Source organism: Eretmochelys imbricata, chromosome 1 (assembly GCF_965152235.1).
Source record: "Eretmochelys imbricata isolate rEreImb1 chromosome 1, rEreImb1.hap1, whole genome shotgun sequence".
In the NCBI taxonomy this organism is placed as follows: Eukaryota; Metazoa; Chordata; order Testudines; family Cheloniidae; genus Eretmochelys; species Eretmochelys imbricata.
The window spans coordinates 238,053,006-238,079,936 of NC_135572.1; the positions used below are offsets into that span (position 1 = coordinate 238,053,006).

At 42.3% G+C, this 26,931-nt stretch overlaps 1 protein-coding gene across 1 annotated transcript; it reads left to right on the plus strand.

Annotated features, from left to right (window-relative positions):
- The first annotated feature begins 488 nt into the window (after positions 1–488).
- CYB5R3 (cytochrome b5 reductase 3) lies at positions 489–26,797 on the plus strand. Its single transcript, XM_077826085.1, has 9 exons — positions 489–627; positions 8,645–8,776; positions 13,727–13,799; positions 14,506–14,612; positions 17,695–17,824; positions 19,616–19,699; positions 19,797–19,882; positions 23,388–23,487; positions 24,905–26,797. The coding sequence occupies exons 1-9, from the start codon at positions 607–609 to the stop codon at positions 25,075–25,077; spliced, it is 906 nt and encodes a 301-aa protein (XP_077682211.1). The 5' UTR covers positions 489–606; the 3' UTR covers positions 25,078–26,797.
- The last annotated feature ends 134 nt before the right edge of the window (positions 26,798–26,931 follow it).

Consider the following 26,931-nt stretch of genomic DNA (forward strand, 5'->3'; position numbering starts at 1 on the left):
AAATGAGCTATAGCTCAGGAAAGCTTATGCTCAAATAAATTTGTTAGCCTCTAAGGTGCCACAAGTCCTCCTTTTTTTTTTTTACTCTTCCTACAGCATTGTCTGCCTGGAGAACCAGCCACAGCCAACGCGCCCCAGCAGCGGCTCCCAGCTCCAGGGAAGGCGAATTCAAGGTTTCACCCCCCACTGCGAGGCCGCCCCGCAGGCAGGGTGGCTTGCGGGTTACCCGCCCCCTGCACGCGGAACGCTCCCCCTCCCCGCGCCTCCCTAGGGCGCAGCCACACCCCAGAGCCGGCCGCAGGGTGGGGAACCAGGCCCCGCCCTCCCGCAGCCAGGCGGCGCGCGCGCGCGCGGAGGGGGGGGGGGAAGGAACCCGGCGAGCTGTCAGCCTGCGTGACGGGCAAGGGGCTGCAGCAATGGAGAGGCAGGCCCGAGGGGCGGGGCGGGCGGTGACAGCGCGGGGCGGAGCGCGCTGGAGGCGCCGCTGACTCGCCACAGTGTAGCGCACCGCGGGGAGGGGGGCGCGGGGCGGCTCGCGGCCTCTGGGTTGTTCTCAGCGCCGGCGCCGGCGCAGCAGCAGCAGCAGAGAGGGAGCCCGGCGCAGGCATGGGGGCGCAGCTCAGCACGGTAAGCGGCCGCTTGCTCCTGCCCGGAGGGGCGGGGGCTCTGGAGCCCTTCGGAGCGGGCAGGGCGCCTCTTCCGCGATGGGGCGAGGCGAGGCAGCTGGGCCTCTTGCTGAGACTGCCCCCCCGACCCCCTTCTCCGCCGGGAACAGGGCCCCACCCTGGCGCTCCCTTTTGCAGAGCTGCACGGTGGAGCCCTTTGCTGCGTGCAAGCGCCCCGTCTCTGCCCTGTGCCCCCTCTCTGCCCCCCCCCCGGGTGCGCGTCTGTGTGGGGCACCCCGGTGCCGTATCTAGAGGGGTGCCGCACCCAAGGTCTGTGGACCATCCACGCAAACCAAATAACTTGGGGAGTGGAAGCTGCTGCCCGCAGGATTAGCGGGTGCAATTGGTTTGCTGCCTGCAAAAGCGAAGGGGTTTGGCGGTGGTCCGTTAGCAATGCCAAGGCGGGAGAGGGGGGGACCCGTAAAGCCTTTCTTAGGGGCCTCATCAGCTGCTCCAAGGCTTGTGCGGTGGAGTTTGTGAGTCATCGTGTTTGACAGTCAGTGGAAAAACATTCCAGATTCCTGTTTTCTGGATGGGCACCAGCCCATGGCGTCTAAACTTGCCTCCACCCCGTTTCCTCTCTTAAACACGTTGCGGGTATCTATAAACACTGGCGTTAAATGACATAGTGTCACTTAATTTTTTCATGGGTCTGAGTGTATTTTAAAGCTTCCATTATCCAGGAAACGGAATATGTAAGGCATGTTACAAAGCAATGCAACTGCTCTCATCACCCTTCAGTAAAAAGTGGGTGTGTGTGATAACAATAGACATTCTGTTTTGAAAGAGCTAGTGACCTTAAATGTTGAGAAGCACAGTTTTCTTTTTTCCCTTGCAAACTGACAGATTGAATGTGCCTGAAGAAGAGCGCTTATCAAACCCACATCCTATCTTTTAGAAGGTCATTGGCAAAGGCCTAGGATGCGGGGCTGGCTGGTTGCTTTTCAGCTACGATCTAGTGTCCTCGCTTTCAGTTTTCACATGCTTTGTAAGGTGCAGTGCTTGTACTCTGGGTGTGTAGCTCCAGAAGGTGCAAAATTCATTGATTTTTTTTTTTATAATGCAGTCATTATACAGCCAAATAACTGGTAGAGGGAGGCTTGGGAGGGAGGGCTGACCGGCCATCTTCCTAAGGAAGAATCTTAAGAAATTGGATTACATTGGATTTCAGTGCACGGGGTTGTGTGTATGTCTGAAGCACTACACTTCTGTCCTTTGTTAAAAATCAGTTAAAAAGTTTAAACAAAAGTTCGTGTTCAGCTATAAGTAGAATATAGCACTAGCACTGTGAGGATATTATTAGTTTAATGCTGTATTTCCCATTCTGATGGGAGCGGTGGTTGTTAAAAAAAAAAAGATCGATATTAAATATACTACTCATTGATAAGGGCTTGCATCCTTGCTGATTTAAGTGTAATTCAGAATAGTAAGTAAAGGTCCCATAGAAGAGGAGGCACAAACTCTTTGAACCATTCTGTGAGTGAATGAGTTGTCCTTTAAATCTAAGAATGTACAGTCAACTTTATTTCTAAATAAATTCTCTACTTTAAAATTATCTGGCAGAAAACTAAAGTAATTTAAGTTTATTTCTTAAAAGTATTTTTCTGTTGAAAGGTTTTTGACAGACCAATGTTAGGCAAAAGTGGGCGTTTAAATACTGTCAGTTGTCAGCAGTTGCATGACTTTCCCACAACTTTTTAATCTGGGCAAAATCCAGTTTAATAGTATCTTTGTTATGGTTGTCTTTTATTGAGTTCTTCCTGGTTCCAAACACTCATTTCATTGAGATTCCCCGTATAGGTCAGTTTAAGCAGCACTTGTTTATGGGTTAGGTTCTCAGCTGAGATAAATTGTGAGTGGAACTGTGCTCATATTCATCAACTGAAAATCTGGCTCATAGTCTCTTGATGTACAGTAGAACATCCTCCCTCTTCTATTCGTGAAGGCCTGCTTAAACATAAATGGGATCTTAATTTTAGCCTGAGTACAGGTGCCTAGATATGGAGGAAAGAAGTTCTGATGGCATTTATACTCTGGCTCATATCTGCTGTATCAGAGTGCTTTATGAATTCTGAAAGCAAGCACATTAAGGATGTCTGTATCTGTGTCGTCTTACCATCTTGTCTAAATTTAAGTTCATATGTTTTATTGACTTGACAATGTAATATGTATTTGTTTAGAAATATGGTAATTTCAGATGGATTCCAGAGATATTGAATACTTGTATACTGACTACTTAGAAGAGGTGGGAAAAAAGGAAAGGAGATTAACTTGTGATATTCTACTTGTGTACATAATGCACACAGGCCTCAGTATACATGCTAAAATGAAGACTCTTTATATGGAATAATTAAAGTAAGTTCTTATTCATTTATATTGCTTATTTATCAGATTTCCTTTTCCTTGCCACGATCTGATTTAAAAAATGATACCATGAACTATCAGACCTTTGCACAGTTATGTGGCTTGTTAAGAGATGGGTCTGTGTGGAAAAGTGTTAACGGTCATTAGCATGCATCATTACCCTTTTCCAGCAGCTGTCTAACCTCTCATTTCCACCCCCTTTCTCCAGTGCACCTGCTTAAATATTTCTAACTGTGGGTGTTTGAGGGTGACCTGTAGGAATAGACTGGAGGCAGCTATAAACTATAGAACTTCAGGTTTCAGAGTAACAGCCGTGTTAGTCTGTATTCGCAAAAAGAAAAGGAGTACTTGTGGCACCTTAGAGACTAACCAATTTATTTTAGCATGAGCTTTCGTGAGCTTGAGCTGTAGCTCACGAAAGCTCATGCTAAAATAAATTGGTTAGTCTCTAAGGTGCCACAAGTACTCCTTTTCTTTTTATAGAACTTCAGATACTGTTGCTTCTAGACCACAAAAGCAGAGAGCAAAGATGGGTACATGATAAAGGCACAGTGACAAAATGTACATGTCCCCTCCAAAACCACAAACAACCCCTCTATGCTAATTAAACTTTCTTAAAAGGTGGGTCTAGGCTGGGATGGGGAGATAACAACTGAGCATCCTGGATGATGTAAGACGCTCTCCTAGAAAGGTTTTTCATTGCTCTTATTTTATTACAATTCAGTGACTGAGTATTTTGCCACAAATTATCTCCCTCAGAATATGCCTGATGCGCTGCTCTCAGTTGTTGCCCTCTCTCCAGACAAACATAGCAGCCCAGTAACTCCTGGCAATAACATGCACTTTCTAAAGCAGTGGTGGGCAACCTGCGGCCCACTAGGGTAAACTGATTGCAGGCTGTGAGACATTTTGCTGATGTTGACTGTCCGCAGGCACGGCCCCCTGCAGCTCCCAGTGGCTGCGGTTCGCTGTTCCCAGCCAATGGGAGCTGTGGGGAGCCATGCCTGTGGACGGTCAATGTCAGCAAAATGTCTCCCGGCCCGCAATCAGCTACCCTGGTGGACAGCAGGTTGCCCACCACTGCTCTAAAGGCAATACATTTGAAAGTATTTCATTGTATGCTACTGACCACGCCCCAGTTCAGGAGCTGAGGATCCTGTACCTGTAGTAAAATGCCATTGTTAAAAGTAGAACTTTTCATAAAATATTACGCTTGTTCAATTGCAATAATAAATTATTTTCAGAACAGGAGGTTTTATCTTTGGTAGCTAGGATGTGCCTCGTTAGAGAGCAGGACTTGCCAGAGCAATGTTTGTAGAGAGAACTTGCCTTCTCGCAATCACTCAACTGCTGTAAGTTGGTCTAGCTCCTTTGACTTCAAGGGAGCTATCTTGATTTATGTCTTGATTGATGCCCTATATTAGGAGTGTACAGAACATTGTTTGTCCTGCTAGTATATTTCAGGCCTGTTTTCTTAGCAAGAGTGATGAATTATTTTGGAAAGCAACCAGTCCATGTTTTTCCCATCAGCTGACAATAAGTCTTTAGCTGCTGGATCAGAATGTATCTGAACTGCCCTACTGTACTTTTCCTTTGAAGCAGAATCCCGAGAGGCTCTTGCACTAACTGAGCATAAATAACAAAGTGCCTTTCATTCTGCATTTATGAAGCAGACAGCGTATTAGTCGTGTGGATCAAAACTAATGGTAGAAATTCCCATATCGTGACGGATATGTAGTGCAGCACCCTGCCTCTAAAAGTGGTGGTTCTAAAAGAACTGTGCTTCAGAAGAAGATGTAAATGTGATATAACAATGTAATAAGTTACAATAATACTTTGCACTTACAGTACTTGCCATATGTGGACTGAAAGTAGTTCACAAAGTTGGGGTGGATTTAGCTCCGTTTTACAGATGGAGAAACTGACTTACAAAGAGATGAAGTGACTTGCCCGAGGTCACTCAACATGTCAGTGACAGAGCTGAGAATAGAGCCTCGGCTCCTGATTCGCAATCCTGTGCTCATTTAATTAGCTGTAGCTGCTCCTTTGCTAATTGATAACTGCATCTTTAAAGGACACTACATTATGTTAGGCCTAAAATTTGGTCGGCCTCAAAAAATCTTCTGTAATCTGGAATTTCTATTCAGTATTCTGTCCATCTCTGTCACCAAGAAATTGAACATAAAAAGTAACCTTTTGTGTGATATAGTTTTTTGCTATTGTTGCATCAGCAATTAACGAACAGTCGTCTTAGCCCTGGTCTACACTGTAACCTTATGTCAGAATAACTGTCGCTCAAGGTTGAGGAAAATCTACAGCCCATAGCAACACAGTTATATTGACTGAACTCCTGGTGTAGACAGCATTATGTTGATGGGCAGGCTTCTCCCATCAATGTAGTTACTGACTTTTGGGGAGGTGAAGTACCTACGCTAACAGAAGAAGCTCACTCATTGGCATAGGTAGCGTCTTCTCTTAGTGCTACAGTGGTGCAGCTGCACTGGTGCAGAACTGTAAGTGTAGACAAGCCCTCAGAGTTGACATCTAATGGTGCCGCAGAAACATGGAAATGTAAATAGTCTTGTTAGCTTTAGATCCATTAGAAACTGGTGTGCATGCATAACATCAGTATTTGCAGTTAAAACAAGATTAGTTGGGTGGGGGGGAATGGGGACCTGTTTCAAAGCTCCTCTGATGCTAATGGATAAAATACAAAAACCCCTACTTGAGACTTTTGTATGTTAATTCAGTACAGCAAAGTTCTAGGAAGAGAGGGTTTAAGCTATTCTGGCTTCATTTAAATTTTTTTGAGCAGATACCTCCGTAACACACTAAAAATGATCTGAATCTGCCACAAATGGTTGTTTATATTAGTAGCTTCTTGACATGAGTTGCTATAGTGTTCAATAGCCATCACATTTATAGCACTATGACTTGAAAACAGCCAGTCAAATTACTTTGTTTTATAAGCTAGCGAAAGTGAAAAATGCCCAGTTACGTCTTAAATTCCTTCTGGAAGTTGTAGTGCACCAATGCAGTATGTAACATTTGAAAAAAAGAAAATGGAGTTCCCTGCCCCTTCTGGTGGAGGGGCAAAATCTTTCACTCCCCATCCCCAGAGGAAGAAAGTCATTTTTGTATCTGAAGTGAGGAATATTGACTATATATCTGTATTACAAATGTGTTTACACCTGGGGAATGCCCACTAGGCAAAAGGCTCTCAGTCTGGATCACTGGCTGGGAAGGGCCCATTCGGGAAGGCCTTAGAAGAAGCATATCTCCCTTATCTTGTGAGACTTGGCAACCCTGCAGGCCGGGAGCCTTCCTGAGGAACAGCCTCTGACTCATGGCTGCTGTAACGCTACAAGGACATGTGACCAGGTCAGCAGGGACTGGATTCCATCTTGGAATATCAGTGTTTTTCCACTGACTGGTGTGGGAACTAAGTTTTGAAACAAAGAGTTCCTGCCATATTCAAAATCTGTTTAAGGCAGGGATGTGACATCATTGTGGTTCTTCACTGACTCCCTGCCCCAAAGAGACTCCTGGAAACACCTGAGGAACAAAGACTGAACGGCGGTGTGTGTGTAGGGGGGCACTGTACCCAGGCTAAAGGGATTTTTAGCCTGTGAATGAAACACCTGGGGATTCCAAACTGTAAGGTAGTGCAGCTTGCCCCTTAAGAATCTGCAGCCTGTTTCTCTCTTCATTTAGGTGAGGATTTGCTATTCATATCCAACCTATGTCATTGATTAGACCGGTAAGTCTAATGTCAGTACCGGGCAAATTAGTTGAAACAATAGTAAAGAATAAAATTGTCAAACGCATAGAAGAACATAAATTGTTGGGCAAAAGTCAACATGGTTTCTGTAAAGGGAAATCATGTCTTACTAATCTATTAGAGTTCTTTGAAGGGGTCAAGAAACATGTGGACAAGGGGGATTCAGTGGATATAGTGTATTTGGCTTTCCAGAAAGCCTTTGACAAGGTCCCTCACCAAAGGCTTGTAAGTAAATTAAGTTGTCATGGGATAAGAGGAAGATCCTTTCATGGATTGAGAACTGATTAAAAGACAGGGAACAAAGGGTGGGAATAAATGGTAAATTTTCAGAATGGAGAGGGGTAACTAGTGGTGTTCCCCAAGGGTCAGTCCTAGGACCAATCCTATTCAACTTATTCATAAATGATCTGGAGAAAGGGGTAAACAGTGAGGTGGCAAAGTTTGCAGACGATACTAAACTGCTCAAGGTAGTTAAGACCAAAGCGGACTGTGAAGAACTTCGAAAAGATCTCACAAAAGTAAGTGATTGGGCAACAAAATGGCAAATGAAATTTAGTGTGGATAAATGTAAAGTAATGCACATTGGAAAAAATAACCCCAACTATACATACAATATGATGGCGTCTAATTTAGCTACAGCTAATCAGGAAAGAGATCTTGGAGTTGTGGCTAGTTCTCTGAAGACATCCACGCAGTATGCAGTGGCAGTCAAAAAAGCAAACAGGATGTTAGAAATCATTTAAAAAATGGATAGAGAATAAGATGGACAATATCTTCTTGCCCTTGTATAAATCCATGGTATGCCCACATCTTGAATACTGCATACAGATGTGGTCTCCTCATCTCAAAAAAGATATACTGGCATTAGAAAAGCTTCAGAGAAGGGCAACTAAAATGATTAGGGGTTTGGAACGGGTCCCATATGAGGAGAGATTAAAGAGACTAGGACTTTTCAGTTTGGAAAAGAGGAGACTAAGGGGGGACATGATAGAGGTATATAAAATCATGAGTGGTGTGGAGAAAATGAATAAGGAAAAGTTATTTACTTGTTCCCATAATATAAGAACTAGGGGCCACCAAATGAAATCAATGGGCAACAGGTTTAAAACAAATAAAAGGAAGTTCTTCTTCACACAACGCACAGTCAGCCTGTGGAACTCCTTGCCTGAGGAGGTTGTGAAGGCTAGGACTATAACAGGGTTTAAAAGAGAACTAGAGAACCTCCATAAATTTAAGTCCACTAATGGCTATTAGCCAGGATGGGTAAGGAATGGTGTCCTTAGCCTCTGCTTGTTAGAGGGTGGAGATGGATGGCAGGAGAGAGATCACTTGATCATTACCTGTTAGGTTCACTCCCTCTGCGGCACCTGGCATTGGCCACCGTTGGCAGACAGGATACTGGGCTGGATGGACCTTTGGTCTGACCCAGTATGGCCATTCTTATGCCTGTGCCACCCTTGCATGGACCCTCTGCAAAGGGAGAAGGTTTGTTCTAAATGACTAACTGGACATATGAAAACAAGAGGCAGAATAAATCTACCATCATGTCTATAATCTGTTCCATGCTGTGATAGCTGAGTCCTAGGAGTCCAGAAAGACTAAGGCAAACTAAATGTGTATCTAAACTACCACATTATTTTTATGGTAAACCAGTGTTTACACTTACTGCACTGAGGTATCTTTGAATGGACTATTTTCTGTATGCTCCTAATATAAGCATGCAAAAACTGAGGATATCTCTCATGGGTTGTTTCTGACATGACATTATCATCATGGTATCACTTCACTAAAACAAACAGCGATGTTAATATTCTGTCTTTATGCATTGTTGCAGCTTGGAGGGATTGTGACATACCCATTATGGCTAGTCTACAGCTTGATCATGAGACTCTTCAGGAAACCCCCTCCTGCAATTACCCTGGAGGACCCTGAAGTGAAATACCCATTGAGGCTGATTGACAAAGAGGTAAGTGCGTGCACGCTTGTACAGGACTGAGCACGCTGACAGCACTTCCCTATAGATCTATAATGCCCATAGCATTCTACAACTTGAGTAATGTTGCAGCAATATTGTGCCCTGTTGAGAATTGTAAAAGTTTGAAGGCTGCGGAGTTCTGTTTCTGGTTAAGCTATGTAAACGTTTATATTGAAACAAAGCAGAGAGCAAATGCTTTTTACCTAGTTTATCCAGCGCTTATGACACAATGTAAACTTGACAACCTCTGATTTTTTTTAAAACCGAGACTCTGAATTCCTACTGTTCTGTTAGTGTTGTCTCCATGCCTGGCCAATGGGAAAGACTGTCTCTTCCGGATTATCCTGTGGAACGCGTCACCCTAAATCCCTAAAATCTGCAGGATTTGATTGTCTTTCCTGTGCAAACCTTTTTTCACTTTCATCCGGATTTTCCATGGGTTTGGGAAGAGGGGAGAAGAGAGACTCATTTTAAGATCAGTTCTAGTCACACGTATTGTAATGCAGTTTATATCTGTGTGGATGGGAGGTCAAAAATGACTTCTCACATAAAGAGGAAACATGTTTGGAAATCTATAGCCGCTTTGGAAAAAATACTACCTTAATGAAAACATGTTTCTTGCTAAAATGAACGGTGACCTTCGTCATTTACACTTCAGTGTTGCAAAATCCACTTGTGTGTGGGTATGGGGAATAATGTAACTTCTTGTGTGCACTGCTGAGTATTTTAAGACCTGTTAAATTGAATTGGATGAGAACTTCTTAGGGTTTTAAGGTTAAAAATATCAGTCACTATTTGGAAAAGTCTCCAAGATACAGAAGTGTGTTGCACAATTGATTTTCAGTTTGAATATGGAGCTTAGGTCAGGCCTGCACTACAAACATACATCTGTATAACTACGTTGCTCAGGGCTGTGAAGAATCCACACCCCTGAGAGACACATTTATACTGACCTAACCCCTGGTGTAGACAGCCCTATGTCGACAGGAGAGCTGCTACTGCCTCTTGTGGACATGGATTAACTATGCCAATGGGAGAAGCTCTCCCATCAGTGTAGTAGTATCTTAAGTAAACAGTTACAGCGACACAGCTGCACTGGTGCAGCTGTGATCCTGCAGCTTTTGATGTATAAACCTACCCTTATTTGAAAACAAATTTTATTAGTTACAGGATATCTTCTGATGGGAGAGAACTACTTTAAGTGGACTCCATGCACATGTGTGTTTTCTGTGGTCATTCTTCCCCTTCCTTCCCAAAGGCTGAACTGCGTAAGGGGAGTGGTAGTACTCTGAAGCTCAACCCAGATTCTGCCCACCCCGATGCCCAAATGCATTGCTTCTCGCACTAGATTGTGCAGCTGTTGTTAACACAGGAATTCCTCTCCTTTATAGCATGCTTACATCGGTTAGTGAAATCACTAACAGTGTTACAACCTGAATTGTTACTAGGTTTCACTGTTATCACTCCTTTGAAGTGAATAATACCAGTTCATGCCACCAGAGAGCCATTGTTTCAAACTGCCCACAAACTTCATTGCATTTGTTCACATTGCATTCACTTTTTTGTGAATGAGGGCCTTTTCAAAACTACCAAATAGTAATGTTAGCAACAGTTGTTGCTAACAGATGCAGAAGAGAGCGTGCTCAGCATGGTCCATTTGTTAAACAAGGACCAACTGTGTTTAGCACTGTTTCACCTAACCATTGTTATACCCTGGCTTAACAACTGTTGCCATCAGTCGTACTTATTATGGGTCGGTTTTGTAGTGTAGATGAGGCCTTGGCAAACAGAATTATGCATTTAGACCTCTGTAAACCATTCAGTTTCTCTTTAGAATCCTATCTTATGATGTAGTAAAATCATCATATTTGGACACTTTTGTGGTTGATGTGACATTCCAGTTAAGTGACGAGGTGATAAAGAGAAAAGGAATTTTACTATAACAGAAATTATGTTCACTGCATTTCTTTCTTTCTAGATTCCTGTTTGGAATCCTTTCTAATGAACAATCAGATCTTAATTTTACACCTATTTAACACCTAAATAAACCGTAATCCTTTGGCACAGGCAGAATGCATCTCACATTAAATGGAACTAGTAGGACTTTCCTACTTGAGCAACAACTGTCAGTAACTTTTTCTATCCTTGGTTATGTCACTTCCCTGGGACTCAGGCCTGTCCTATGCTTAAGTTGGGTTGACATAGCTCTGACACTCAGGGATGTGAAAAATTCACATCCTTGAGTGCTGTAGTCATGCCGCCCTAACCCTCAGTGTGGATTCAGCTCCATGGACAGAAGAACACTTGTCAGCCTAGCAATCCCTTACATTGCTGTAGGAAGTGTCTATACTACAATAGCATAGCTGCGGCACCATATCTCTGCCACTGTAGCACCCATAGTGTAGATATGGTCTCACTTCGTAGAGTATTACAGAACTTCTAGTGTGCGGCAGCAGGGTCCACATGGGCACTTAATGTGTGGCAGGCTAGCGCGAGGTAGATTTACACCCCAGCTTGCCATGAACTAAGTGTTTGTGTAGACGAGCCTATAGGCTATGTCTGCATTAGCACTTTTGTCAGTCAGGTGTGAAAAAACACCCGTCTGACATAAATTTCATCAACAAAAGTGCTGGTGTGGACAGCACTCCGCTGGCAGGAGATGCTCTCCTGCAGACATAGCTTCCGCTGCTGGTTGGGAGTGGTTTAATTATGCTGACAGGAGAGCTCTGTCCTGTCGGAGTAGAGCAGCTACACGAGAGACCTTACAGCATTGTAACTGCGATGGTATTGTTGTACTGCTGTAAGGTCTGAAGTGTAGACATAGCCTAAGAGTCTGATTCTAAAATCCATAGTAAAAGCGGGAGTCCAATTGATTTGAAGTGAACCTTTAGGGAAAAGTCCAATAGAGTTTAATAGGAACAAAACCTATTTGTAGCAACTATTCTACAATCATATCTAATTTAATAGATATCACTTCTATGGGTATTTAACCATTGTATATAAGGGATGTTCTATTACATTTTATAGGGATCTTTTATAAGAAGATGCAATATGGTACAATGGATGAGGCATTGGATTGAGAGACCTGGGTTCTCTTTTCTGCTCTCACTGTGTTGCTGTGTGCCCCGGGCAAGTCGCTTAACAGCTCTGTGATTCAATTTCCTCATCTATAAATGGGGGGAAATGATGCCCACCCACCTCTGTAAAGCATTACATATGAAAACTCTGCAGAAGTACTAAGTATTTATCTAAGGCAAAGGTGGGCAAACTTTTGGCCCGAGGGCCACATCTGGAAATAGAAATTGTATGGCGGGCCATGAATGCTCACAAAATTGGGGTTGGGGTGTGGGCTCCAGGGTGGGGCCAGAAATGAGGCCTTCAGGGTGCGGGAGAGGGCTCTGGGTGGGAGAGTGGGGTGATGGCTCTGGGGTGGGGCTGGAGATGAGGGGTTTGACGTGCGGGAGGGTGCTCTGGGCTGGGATCGAGGGCAGGAGGGGGAGCAGGCCTAGGGGAAGGGCTTGGGGCATGGCTCAGAGGTGCAGGCTGCAGGCGGTGTTCCTCAAGCGTCTCCCAGAAACAGCAGCATGTCCCTTCTCTGGCTCTTATGTGGAGGTGCAGCCAGGCTGCTCTGCATGGTGCCGCGTCCGCAGGCACCGCCCCTGCAGCTCCCATTGGAGTGCTGGAGGGGGCCATTGGAACGCATAGGAGCCGGAGGGGGGCCATGCTGCCACTTCCGGGAGCTGCGTGGAGCAGCCCCCAATCCTGGTCCCTGGCTGGAGCGTGGCAAGCCCCAGACCCCGCTCCCCAGCAGGAGGTGGGCTGTAGTTTGCCCTCCCCAATCTAAGGACTGCAAAGTAATAAATAGCACTAGAGTTCAGACCCTAAGTATGCTGTAATGAAACCAAAAGCATACAAGGTGGAGTGGAAAGGGGAAAATGAAACAATGTCTCATTAGTGCTTATTCATTCTCCCCATCCAAATACATTACATATCACTTAATATTTTTATCTAAACTGAAGTGTCACTTTGGTCCAGTGATCATGACTTATACTGTTTAAAGAGTTATGATCATAACCTTTGAGAAATAAATCGCTTTGATTTATTTGGGGATAAATAATTTTGAAATCATTAATAAGGTCCCAAGTTTTATAGCAGGGCTCTAATCTGCAGTGTGTGTTCTTTCCCATTATAATTAAGGAAACTTTATATAAACATGTTAAAGCACTAATGTAACAAAGGAGACCAACTTGATAGTTGTTAATCCCCTTTTATACCCACCAGTGTCCTTTCCAGTATTCTGCTCCAAAACTAAATTAGAATAACTAATTCATCTGATTTACAACTTAGCCAAAAATAAGTCTTTTGTTGGAGAACTGTTTCTGAAACTTCTGCCATTGAACTTCCTCCTTTTTGTCTTTTATCTAAATTTAAACTACAAATGAAGAACTGATTAGATCCTCATTGAGATCTTTGGATCGTGTTCTGTACAAGTGCAGAGCATTATAAAGTTATTGCCTATACTAAATTGCAAATAAGTAGTTTTTATTGATCTTTGTTAAATCTGAAATATTTTTTCCTGTAGTTTCTCTCCCCTCCTCCTTTTTTTTGCATTTGTATTAGGTATTTATTGTTGTTTTTTGACCTCACAAACTGAAATATCAATGTTTTTTCTTATTTCTTGAAAAGAGAGAGGCTTTCAAGGAATTTGAGTGGAAAGTATACTTTTGATACAGCAGTGAAACAGTGCTAAATTGATTTCCTATTTTATAGCATATACAGAGTGCTGAAACAGTTTCAGTTACATATCTGTGGATTAGGGTGAAACTAAGTTTTAGAAACAGCCTGACTGACGTATCTGTTAAAAACAAAACAAAAACGGCTAACAAAATACAAAGTATTTCCAACAGTGTGTGTGATGGTTTTGTTTTTTTCCCATTTCAGGAAATTAGCCATGACACGAGAAGATTTCGCTTTGCCCTTCCAACTCGAGAGCACATTCTAGGTCTCCCTGTTGGTATGTTTTATATTGGCAGCCTGGTTTTATCATCATGAATGAAAGCTTTGTTAATTATACCTGTCACAGACCTATGAGGCCGTATGGGCTACAAGAACTACTTGAAAAAACATTTTAAATGCTATTGATGTTGTTGTATCCTCTCCTGTGACATCATCTGATTCATTCCAGTTGCAAAGTAAAATGAAATAAAAAAAACTCATGCTCTAAATGCATATCAAAATGCAGCCTTAAATATGGAGTTCCTAGGACACCTTTATAGTATGCCTTATGTTCAGTTATGTGTAAGTGACGTGTGTTAATGAGGTGCTAATAACACTTGAATGTGCGAGTCATCCTTGAACATCCTTTTTTACGTCTGTATATGTGTGTAATATATAATATCTAAACTTATGCTTATGGCTGCTACAGTAAATAACAAACATGGTTGAGCTCCGGGTTGGAGAACTGCTCTCTAAGGCTGGGGTAGCTGAAGACTGTGCCCATTCAGCTGGATTTCATGCAGACTGGAGGAAGAAATCTAGCAAGGTAGTATGGAAATACAGGCGAGCAAGGGAAAAATTATTGCTTCTGGACCAAAGGGGTAAAGAGAACCTTAAGACCCAATCTGGCTTTTCCACCAAGTCATTGTCAGCTACAGTGAAAGAGAATTGGCTCAGAATAGCCCCTCAAAAATAAACCTGTTCTTCCCTCCTGCTGCTTGTAGGACAGCATATTTATCTTTCTGCACGGATTAATGGAAATCTGGTTGTCAGACCCTACACACCAGTCTCCAGCGATGATGACAAAGGCTATGTGGATCTTGTTATCAAGGTAAGGATATCATTGTGCCATACAATACTTGCCTATTTATAAGCCGTTAAAGGTTACAGTAAAGAGCATGGTGTTGTAAAAATACTTTTGTGTGATTCCATGATGTGTCTAACTCTACTATGGCTTGTTGGCTTCCACTCAGTGGTACCTCAGCATGCAAATCATTATAGATTTAATCCATATAGTGTCCTGTGATTTTTTTTGTCTATATATGATGAGACAGGGGATTGAAGATATAGGTACACAGAGAGTGCAGATTTCCAACATTTCTGTAGCAAAGGGAATCAAATTTGTAGAAGTTCACAAAACTCTCAATATTTTTTAAGAAGCAATCAACCTTGCCTGAACTCCTGTGTGCTTGTTCCATGGGTGATGTGGTCAGCATGATGTATGCAGGAGCATTATTAAATGTGGGAGCTGGTAGGCATAGATATCACTGATCCATAACATTGTGGGTGCTCTGTTTGGCGAGATGGTAAGTTTGGATCATCTAATGTTCTGAATTTCCCCTCTCAATAGCCACGTTGAGGTATTCAGCAAATATTTCTAAAGCTGATAGAATTTTGTATTAAATTACTACATTACTTTGCTGGCTCTCTTCAGAGTTTTGTTTCCTATTATGTGTTTCTTTCTCACACGGTGACACGCTTTATAAAGTGAACCATAGAAATGTAGGGTTGGAAGGGGCCTCAAGAAGTCAAGTCCAGCCCCTTGTGCTGAGACAGGACCAAGGAAATCTAGACCCGTAGCTCTCAACCTTTCCAGACTGCTGTACCCCTTTCAGGAGTCTGATTTGTCTTACATACCCCCAAGTTTCACATCACTTAAAAACTACTTACTTACAAAATCAAACATAGTGTGCTGTGACACTTTTTTGTATTTTTATTACTGAAAAATTGCTGACTTTCTCATTTTGTTTACCATATAATTATAAATCAACTGGAATACAAATATTATACTTACATTTCAGTGTATAGTGTATATAGAGGAGTATAAACAAGTCATTGTCTGACATTTTAGTTTGTACTGACTTTGCTAGTACTTTTTATGTAGCCTGTTATAAAACTAGGCAAATACCTAGATGAGTTGATGTACCCCCTGGAAGACCTCTGCATACCCCCAGGAGTATGTTTACCCCTGGTTGAGAACCACTGATCTAGACAGTCCTTGACAGATGTTTGTTCAACCTGTTCTTAAAAACCTCCAATGATGGGAATTCTACAACCTCCTTTGGAACCCTATCCCACAGCTTAACTATCCTTATAGTTAGTGTTTTCCCTAATAGTTTACCTACATCTCCCTTGCTTCAGATGAAGCCCGTTACTTCTTGTCCTACCTTCACTGGACATGGAGAACAGTTGATCATAGTCCTCTTTATAACAGCCCTTAATATATTTCAAGACTGTTACCAGGTCCTTCCTCCGTCATCTTTTCTCAAGTTTAAATATGCCCAGTTTTTTCTAACCTTTCCTCATAGGTTAGGTTTTCTAAATCTTTTATCATTTTTGTTGCTCTGGAATCCTTTGGACTCTCTCCAGTTCGTCTACATCTTTCCAAAAGTGTGGCACAGAGAATTGGATGCAATGTTCCAGCTGAGGCCTCACCAGTGTTAAGTAGAGTGGGACAATTACTTCCATGTCTTCCATCTAACACCCCTGTTAGTATAGCCCATAATATTAGCCTTTTCCATAACTGTATTACATTGTTGACTCATTCAATTTATGATCCACTATAAACCCCAGATCCTTTTCAGCAGCACTACCAGCTAGTCAGTTATTCCCCATTTTGAAGTTGTGCATTTGATTTATTCCTTTGTAAGTGAAGTACTTTGCACTTGTCTTTATTTAATTTCATCTTGTTGATTTCAGACCAATTCTCCAATTTGTCAAGATCATTTTGAATTCTAATCCTGTCCTCCAAAATGTTTGCAACTCCTCCCAGCTTGGGGTCATTTGCAGAGTTTATAAGCATACTCTCCACTCCATAATCCAAGTAATTAATGAAAATATTGACTAGTACCAGATCTAGGACTGACACCTGTGGGACCCCACTAGATACTCCCTCCCAATTTGACAGTGAACCATTGATAACTACTTTGAACTATTTATGCACCCACCTTATTAATTTCATCTGGGCCACATTTCCCTAGTTTGCTTATGAGAATGTCATCTGGGACTGCGTCAAAAGCCTTAGTAAAAACAAGAGCTACAGCTTCCCTACTATCCACTGGGCCAGTAACCTTGCCAAAGACGACTTGGTATGGCTTGATTTGTTGTTGACTAATCCCTATTGACTCTTTCTTATAACACTATCATTTGGGTGCTTACAAATTCATTCTTTAATAATTTGTGTCAGTATCTTGACAGGTATTGAAGTTAGGCTGACTAGTCGTAGAATCATAGAATCTCAGGGTTGGAAGGGACCTCAGGAGGTCATCTAGTCCAACCCCCTGCTCAAAGCAGGACCAATCCCCAAGTAGTCTATAATTTCTCGGGTCCTCTTTGTTCCCCTTATTTTAAATATGTAATACATTTGCCCTTCAGTCCTCGGGGACCTCCCCTTGCCTCAGTGAGTTCTTAAAGATAATTGCTAACTGGTCCTCTTATATAGGAATGTGTGTGGTGGGGGAGGGGAATGACACCAGTACAACTATATTTGTTTAAATTCAGACCTTACCTTATACTTGTAAATACAGATATGTCTTTCCTATGTAGACAAGCCCATAGCTTTACTGGTAGGGGGTCTGATCTTGAAGTACTTAACACCCACTACTCTCATTGCCTTCACTTGGAAGCTGCAGGCTCTTGGTATCTCAGAATTGGGCCCAAGGTTAACAAGTCTTGAGGCTATCCCTGTATAACAAAGCTGCCCTAGGACAATTTTCACCTCTTCAATTGGCTTTAAAATAGAACTGTCTCTGTTTTGGATTCTCAGATCTCTGTTTTAGCATGTCTGAGAACCATGTCTCATTGCTTGAGTTTGGGCATATGAATTTGTGTATTACAGAAAATTAAGGCAAAAACTTGTCTTTAGTTTGAGCTCTTTTAATTAAACACTTCCTTTTAATCTTTATTTTTAACAGATTTATTTTAAAGGGGTCCATCCAAAGTTCCCTGATGGAGGAAAGATGTCTCAGAATTTAGACAGCCTGAAATTAGGGGATACCATTGACTTCAGAGGTCCCAGTGGATTACTTGTCTACAAGGGAAGAGGCAAGACTGATTTTGGAAGTATTGTGTCCAGAATAACAAGCACCGAAAACCTTATATAATTGTGATGCACTGTAATGTAGGAGTAGTGATCGCTGACTCCACCCCCCCCAATCCAAAGAGGTTCTGGCTTTTCCTACACACAAGCTGAAGCACTTTAACGGTATTGGGTTACTTAGAGCAGTACAGCTGCTCTAGAGTACCTGCAGCTATGCCGTTGTTGTAAACGGACTTGTATAGGGCGGGGGATAAGGTCTTCTCTACGTTACAAAGGTTTGCTGGTAGTACAGACAGAGCTCTATTCCCAAGAGTGCTTTTGCTGGTAGAACTGTATATATGTTCCCTAAGTGAAATAAACTATAGCAGCAAAAGTACATTTACGGCACTTTTCAGAGTAGCAGCCGTGTCCGTCTGTATTCGCAAAAAGAACAGGAGGACGTGTGGCACCTTAGAGACGAACCCATTTATTTGAGCATGAGCCTTCGTGAGCTACAGCTCACTTCATCAGATGCATCCGATGAAGTGAGCTGTAGCTCACGAAGGCTCATGCTCAAATAAATGGGTTCGTCTCTAAGGTGCCACAAGTCCTCCTTTTCATTTATGGCACTATGACTGTGTTTCACTAAGGCTTTTGCTGGCATAGAAATGTTGCCCCAAAATCACACCCCTAACCAGCATTGCTATACTGGCAGAAGTTTCTTGTGTAAGCCTGGTATATGCTACACCAGGATAAAGCAACTTTTACATACTGTAACTGTGCCCAGAGCAAGGATTGTACTATATTTGCAAAGAAAGCACACCTAACTGACATGGTTATACCGATACAAAAACTGTGTGTAGACAAGGCTTGACAGAATCCTACTCTCAATTCCTAGCAGAAGAGCCAGTAGCTGCGTTAGGATTCCATCTGCATGACAGTTAACAATGGTTAAACTTGGTTATTTTGGCCAGGCCTCTGTGAATGAGGCAGGAACATGTAATGTCATGATTAAGAAATGGGCTTTATCCCAAGCTGGGGCTGATTCCTAGGATAAAGCAGAAATGTTTGTAGCCTCTGTCAAATCTGTGTGGTGTGTCCACACTAGCCATTAGAAAGTACCTCAAGTTAATTGGGAATCAGTTAACTTCATGTTTTAAAAAAAACCAAAAACACCACAACACGGTGAAGAGAAGCCCATAGAGACCTATGAGTGGGCTCTTTTAAAACCTGGTCATGACCTTATTCAACACCATCCACTGGCGTGGTCTTTGTGTAATAATTGCTGATGGACTGGATTTGTATTATAGTGTTTAGATACTTAATTTTAGCCAAGTTTCTTCCTCACCCAATTGAGATGTCTCCTGGAAATAGTTGTTACATACAGAGAATGGATTGTGAGCTCTTGAGGGCAGGTTGATCTTGTTGGGGGTGGAGGATGGTCCTTGTCAGACCTGACTCCTGCTCCTTGTTCAGGGCCACTAGACATTACTGAAATGCAAATCATAATAGCTTGATGTTGAGAAACGAGTCAAAAATCCTGTCTAATTATAATACACTAGCAGCGTTCATTTTCAATGTCTTTTAAAATAGTTAGCACTTTTAAAATATATGTTTGTCCTCACGATAGCCTTATAAGGAAAAGGTGACACATTGCCATTTTACAGATGGGAAAATGAGTGGAGAGGTGATTGTCTCAGACCCTGGGCAGTCACTATAAATCAGAATTAGAACTCAGGATTTGTGATACCAGTCCTCTGTTCAAATTAGTGTTTGCGAGTACTCCCTAATATTTGTCCTTTCCTCCTTTTTTCCAGGCACGTTTGCTATTCGCGCTGAGAAGAAATCTGAACCTGTTCTTAAAACAGTGAAATATGTTGGGATGATTGCAGGTGGAACTGGTATGCAAGAATGAAGTTTCATTCTTTGTGCACCTTGTTTCTGCAAGGCTATTAGATGTATTGCTCGTGGCCAGTTTTAACTGCAGTTCTTTTTCAGGCATAACTCCTATGCTGCAGCTCATTCGCGCCATCATGAAGGACAAAGATGATCTCACCATTTGTCAGCTGCTGTTTGCTAATCAGGTAACTCTTCTTTTCTTGTTGTGGCAAGACATTAAAATTGTCCTTAAGTTTAAAAAAACAAAACCCAGGTATATGCAAACCTCTGCTGAGACAGCACAGAACATAGATACAATTCAGTATCATAAAACCCTAAGCTAAAAATGAACAAACTATAAAAACAGGCACATGTGAGGCCATTGCAATGAGCACACGGTTCTCTGCATTACTGCCTGGTAACTTTTGCCCTGACATCTACCCCTCTTTTTTTTCCTATGTCCTCTTGTTATGTTCCTTATCCAGACTGTAAGTGTTTTGAGACGGGATTCTTTCTTCTGAATGGTTTCAGAGTAATAGCCGTGTTAGTCTGTATTCGCAAAAAGAAAAGGAGTACTTGTGGCACCTTAGAGACTAACCAATTTATTTGAGCGTGAGCTTTTGTGAGCTACAGCTCACTTCATTGGATGCATACTGTGGAAACTGCAGAAGACATTATATACACAGAGACCATGAAACAATACCTCCTCCCACCCCACTGTCCTGCTGGTAATAGCTTATCTAAAGTGGTCATCAAGTTGGGCCATTTCCAGCACAAATCCAGGTTTTCTCACCCCCCCACCCCCCTCCAAAAACCACACACACAAACTCACTCTCCTGCTGGTAATAGCTTATCCAGAGTGACCACTCTCCTCACAATGTGTATGAAAATCAAGGTGGGCCATTTCCAGCACAAATACAGGTTTTCTCACCCCCCCCACCCCCTTTTTTCAAAAAAAACACACGCACAAAAACTCACTCTCCTGCTGGTAATAGCTTATCCAAAGTGACCACTCTCCCTACAATGTGCATGATAATCAAGGTGGGCCATTTCCAGCACACATCCAGGTTTTCTCACCCCCTCACCCCCACAAACTCACTCTCCTGCTGGCAATAGCTCATCCAAACTGACCGCCAGCATGTTTTTGTTTTTTTGGGGGGGGGGGGGGGGAGGGGAGAAGCCCTTGTCAGAATTTTAAAGCTGCCCCATCTAGCAGCAGCATCATTTGCTCTCCTTTAAGATTAATACCCCCACCTCCAGGGCACGGAACCAGGGTTGCATAGGGAAGTATGAATCTGACTATTTCTGAGCACAGTTGCAGCATGTGACCTAAACTTAATTGTCCCCAACAGGTGAGAACTGCAAAATGGGGGAGAGAGTGCCATGCAATTAGAAATAGCAGCTTACTTGTTGTAGAACCAGCACCACAAAAAGATATTTTTCTGATCTGTTGGGGGTCATAGTCTACTCAGGCCCCGTTTTCAGATTTCAACTTCTCTGAAAGGTTGCATTGTGTTATGCCACTACATGTTGTCTCTTTCTTTACAAAACTCCAATGAAGGGTCGATACAGTGAATCTTAATATGATTGTCATAGAACTGGTAAATGATATTCTCAGTTTTAAAACAGGAAATTCTTGTTTACGAATTTCATGATCTAGCTGTGCTAAGCATTAGGCATTTAAAAGATGCTTATGGCTGCTACATGATGGCTTAATTTGGATACAAATCTCTGTCTACCATCTGAGAGGTATGGATGTAAGTTTATAGGAAGTCTTAGTCCCATTTGGTTCTAGTAATCAAATACCCCTAATTAAATGGTGTAGCAAACACCCTCCATTGGTACTGAACAACTTGTCTCTTAAACCACACGAGCCACTCTTACCCAGATAACATTCTGCCACTCATACCAAAATGTATGAAGGGCAAGATTCTCAAAAGGTCATATTATAGGCACCTAAATAAAGTAACCAGATTTTTTTTTAAAGGGCTCAACTCCTGTTGTTTTCAGAAGGACTTGGTAGATGCTGAGCACTTCTGAAAATCTGGGCACAAGTATCTAAGTACATTGTATCAAGTTACACTAACCCAAATGAAAGTAGATGTGTGGGTTGACAGTATATGATGCTACTGATTATCCTCAGTGCTTTAACTTTTATCTTGTGTCCACTGAAGCTATTTTAATCATAGATAATGTTGTAGAAATGATAATAGTAGAAGTTGGTGATGGAAAAGACCTGTTGGGTCATCTAGTTCTTCTCTGCCTATATAGGATTGACCTTATTTTACGTTTATCAGAATTATGTCTAGCCCAGGCTTGAATGTGCCAAGTGATGTCCCATTTCCCTTGGAAGCGTGTTCCATAGACTAATGCACCTTACTGTTTGGAAGTATTTCCTGATGTTAAGCCTAAATTTTTCCTCTTGCGTTTCGTCTCAATATTTTACCATTCCAAATGCCTCTCCATTCTTGGTTTTTACACACTTAAAAAAACGTCCTTTCCTGGTCATTATTTAGCCGATTAAAGTATAAAATGTCTCATTCTAAGGATAGTTCATACACTAAGTACTTCCATAACTGGGTTTTTTCCCCCCTCTACCCCTGTACTCAGCCCTTCACACCTTTAATCACTTTTGTTGCTCTTCTTTGAACTCTCTCCAGCCTGTTGGCGTATTCCAGGTACGGTCTTAACAAAACTTTGTACAGAGGGCCTGCTGTCTCCCTGTTCTGAGACATGGAGTTTGCACAACCAAAAATCACGTTGCAAACTTCTAGCTCCTGTCTGCTGCTGTCACCCATAAAATGTCCTTATTTTTTGCTGCTTTCCAGATTTCTCCCTCCCCATTAATCTGTGTTTAGGATTGTGTATATATCTTGTATTATCCCAGGTGGAAATAATACAAGAGGGTCTACAGTGTTTACAAATATGGGAAGGAAATAAAATGAGATTCTATGTCCTCATGGGTGCTCTACACATTTATATTTAATACTTACTGCTAATCTCACAGCATACTGTTAGCTCCCTTCTAGATCATTGAAAATGTCTTCTATTGTCCGGTTCACATGCCTGCTTTGATTTAGTCAGATCCAGAAATAGCTTTCTTGTAACAGATGCAGTTTCACATTAGATCCAGAAATAGGTGCCTTCTCAGCAACAGGTGCTGATAAACTCCCTCGATAGTCCCAAATATTTTGCTTTTATTGGTGCCAAATTGCTGTGTGGCTGGGAAGAATATGAAGGGACTAGCACCACTTCATAATGTGAGGCTGAAAAGGAGATGGAAAAACTACTGAGTCTCCTAGCATTATTTATACTATAGTGATATTGTGCAGTAATATTTAATTTCCCAAGTTTTATGAAAGCTGAATTGATACTGAAGACTGCTAATACAGCATTTCAGTTTTGTGATGCTGCATCTAATAACCATGTGGTGGTGGGGTGGTTTTGTTTTATTAAAAAAAAAAATCTAAACATATTTTTATCTCTTTCCATGAGGCAAGGCGTGGTCATCAAAGATCAAGAAGCTGGGAAATTTGGAATCTGTTTCTGACTCTGTCACTATCTTATTGAGTTCACTTATACATGTTTCAAACTCTCTCTAATATTCAGATAATAGCTACTGCACAGGAGTTCTGTGAGGCTTAATCTTTACAGTTAAGAGACTGGATGAAGGACTCTATTGAAAGTATAACTCCTTTCCTTTCCCTGCAGACTGAGAAAGATATCCTGTTACGATCAGAACTGGAGGAAGTTCAGGTTCAGCATCCAGACCGCTTTAAGCTTTGGTACACGTTGGACAGAGCACCTGAGAGTAAGATCTAACATGCCACTCCTGTCAATGCACCAGATTATGAGGGCTGATTACAATTCTAGAATCCTCTAACTTTTTCATCCCCTGTTAAGGCAACTAGATGCCTTCAGAGCTGACAGGAGGAAAAGGTTGGTAGCTAGTGCCTCCGAAGCTATGAAACTGGTCAGGAGAATGCTAGTGCGTAGTCCTCATCTTTGACTTTGGTAGCAAACGTGAACTCAGAGAGGCAAAGCTGAACAAGTCCCCCCTGATACCAGTTTCAATATATTCTGAAGAAAGAAAAAGAGCATTACTGACACAAGAATTGAGGATTAAATGTGTTGGCTAATATGGGAGAATAGAGGCAATCTCATTCCCCTTTTTGGGGTCAGCAGTTTTGTGTGTTCAGTACCAGCAGCAAGTTGGGGAACCCTGAATCTATAAAAGGGATAACACCTTAAATACCTATTTTATTTTCTTAAACAATGGATTAAGAAGGAAGGTCATGTGGTACTAAACCAAGGGTTGGCAACCTTTTAGAAGTGGTGTGCTGAGTCTTCATTTATTCACTTTAAGGTTTTGTGTGCCAATAATACATTTTAATGTTTTTTTAGAAGGTCTCGCTCAGTCTATATATTATATAACTAAACTATTGTCATTTTGTAAACAAGGTTTTCAAAATGTTTAAGAAGCTTCATTTAAAATGCTGATCTTACACTGCTGGCCTAGGGTTCCGTTCACCAAGGTTGGCAGTGGGCTGAGCGGAGCCAGTGGCCGGGACTCCAGACTGGCAGTGAGCTGAGCAGCTCAGCCTACTGCTGCTCAGCCTGCTGCTCCGTCCGCTGGCTCCTGCCAGCCAGGGTCGGCTCAGCATGCTGCCGGTCTGGAGTCCTGGCCCTGTCCATATAGAGTAGGTACCTACCTTCTCTCTGGTGCTAGGCATTCTCTTCCTCTCTCTGCACTGAGATGAGGGTGGGAGTGTGCTGAGAACAGGGCTGGGGGTGAAGGAGCAGGCTGGGTATTGGGGTGCAGGGTCTGGCCAGGAGGTTTGGGTGTGGAGCGCTTACCTGGGCAGCTCCTGTTTGGTGCTCAGGGTGGGAGTGGGGATGTGTGGGTGGTACTGGAGTCAGGCTGGGGTTGTGGTGGGTACAGGGGTCAGGGCTGGGGTGGTGGGGGTGCTCCCAGCCCCCTGCCCTGGGTGGCTCATGGCAGGGGCCTGGAGGGGATATGCCCTGATTCCACCCACTTCCCCAAGGTCTCTGGAGCAGAGAGTGCACTGCAGCTCCGCTTTTATCTCTCCCGCTCTATAGCAAGGGCTGTCAGCTGATCGGCTGCACAGTGGAGCTCTGTTCTTGGTTGGCCCGTAATAAATAAGGGTGTGTGTTGTTATAAAGCCTGTTAATAAAAGATCTTTTTCCCCTCTGCCCTCTCCATTCAGATTGGGATTATAGCCAGGGATTTGTGAGTGAAGACATGCTCAGAGAACACATGCCCCCTCCTCAAGATGACGTTCTGATCCTCATGTGTGGTCCTCCTCCAATGATCCAGTATGCTTGCTTACCCAACCTGGAAAAACTGGGATACACCAAGGACATGAGATTCTCCTACTAAAGAAGATTTAGCTGTGCTGTAGCGCGGAAAGGAAGCTGATGTAAGGAAAAGCATCTAGTTAACAGGGAACAACACAAAGTACACACAGGTGGCTGGTGTACAATGCTGGGAAGCTACATTTTAGATTATAATCACTTAGATTTCTTAATGCAGTTCAAAATTTGGCACAACACTAAAAACAAATAATTTAACCAGGTTGCAGGTACATAGTGATATATGATGCTTGGCTGTGCTTTCCTTAGCACATTCTTCAGAAAGACTGATTGACTACAATTTAGTGTCAATTTTCAGCACCAAAGCGTAATTTTTAGGGGAATGAAGAGGACTGTTACATTACTTACATCACTTACACTGTAATCCCAGTGGTAACTAGTTACTTCCCAACACTGTGTATATTGGATATTATTCTTGGTATGAACTATGGCCATGTATAGGAAGTACACCTTTATTGAACTTACTAAACACAAAGCTTTTACAGCAGGCATGTCAACAATGGCTGCCTCTTACACCGTCACCTGGCAAAGGTGAAAGGTTCAGGATGGCCTTTCGTTGAAATCTGGTGGTTTACTGGTTATGAGAGATATGGTGTAAGATGTCACTTCAACATAAATACACATACCAGGAACATAATTTCCAGTTGTATTTTGGACTGACCTTGCTTAAAGCAAATCTTTTCCAGCTGATCACCTTTACTAGCCATTCCCCTCCCAAGAACCTGAGATTAATTCTTGAAGGCAGGGGCTTTTGAATGTTGAAGCAGTTATTTTTAAAGAGCTGAAGGTGCTAGACTAGTGGGGTGTGTTCCCTCTGTAGAAAACTGTAGATTTGATGACTGTTCAGAACTGTTCATGCTAGGATTTCACTTGCAGATCTCTAGGTGTACTAAAATCCTATTAGCAAAAACTACTCAATTTAGTCTTTCTGTGATAAATTACTAAGGGGAGCGGGGTCATCTACCCTGCATGCAGTGCTCAAGCAAAACTCCATTGAGAATTTTGTCCAAAAAGGATGTGTAGAATTGAATTTGTTTGACAGCAGCTTCATCTGTCTAGCCAAATCCAAAAGTGCTGGACTGATTGCAGTTGGGTCTTAAACAGCTTGTACCTCATCTGTGGATGTTTCCATACAGAATTTTCTACTTCCCAGCAGCAATCCTACCTGTAAGCTGTCAAACTATAAAATCTTGTTCGAGTTGCTAAAACTGTTGGCTGAAAGAGTAAGTAATGTTGATACAAAGATACATATTACTATGAGGTTATAGTAATTTGCAGGACCTTCTCTTGTGCCTATGTAGAGCCTGGTATTTTGCACTTAACAGGTGGAAAAGATACTATTATTCACTCTAGGTTCCTTTTGCAGCAAGGCTACTAAATGAGGTTAAATGTATTCTGGGAGATCTTATCAATGTGTGCTTCTTACAGTCTGAAACTTGGGCTTTGGTAGAACAGTACTGCATCCTCAGAGTACAACTGAGGTGTTCCTGCTACTAATTTAAATCTGTCTTTGTAGCAGGCAATATGTTCAAGTTTAAAGTGAAGCATTGGTGTTGCTTGTATCTGTAGGGGACAAACACACCCAAAGATTTTTTTCTTGTATTAAGACTTTTTTTGATCAACTCTATAGCTGGTTAATTACAAGCTGTTTTGTATTATCATGCATATTCACTTACTGGCTTTTTCAAAATGTTTGTGCAAGAAATAAAATATTTTGCTGATTGTCATTTCATGTAAGTGTTAACTTTGCAAAGCCACTTGTGCAGGTATACAGATAAAGAACTTGCTGCCTCTTAATAAAATCCTACCATGGGTGGGAAAAGAACTAATTAAAAAACAAGCAGATTTTTTAAAAAATCTG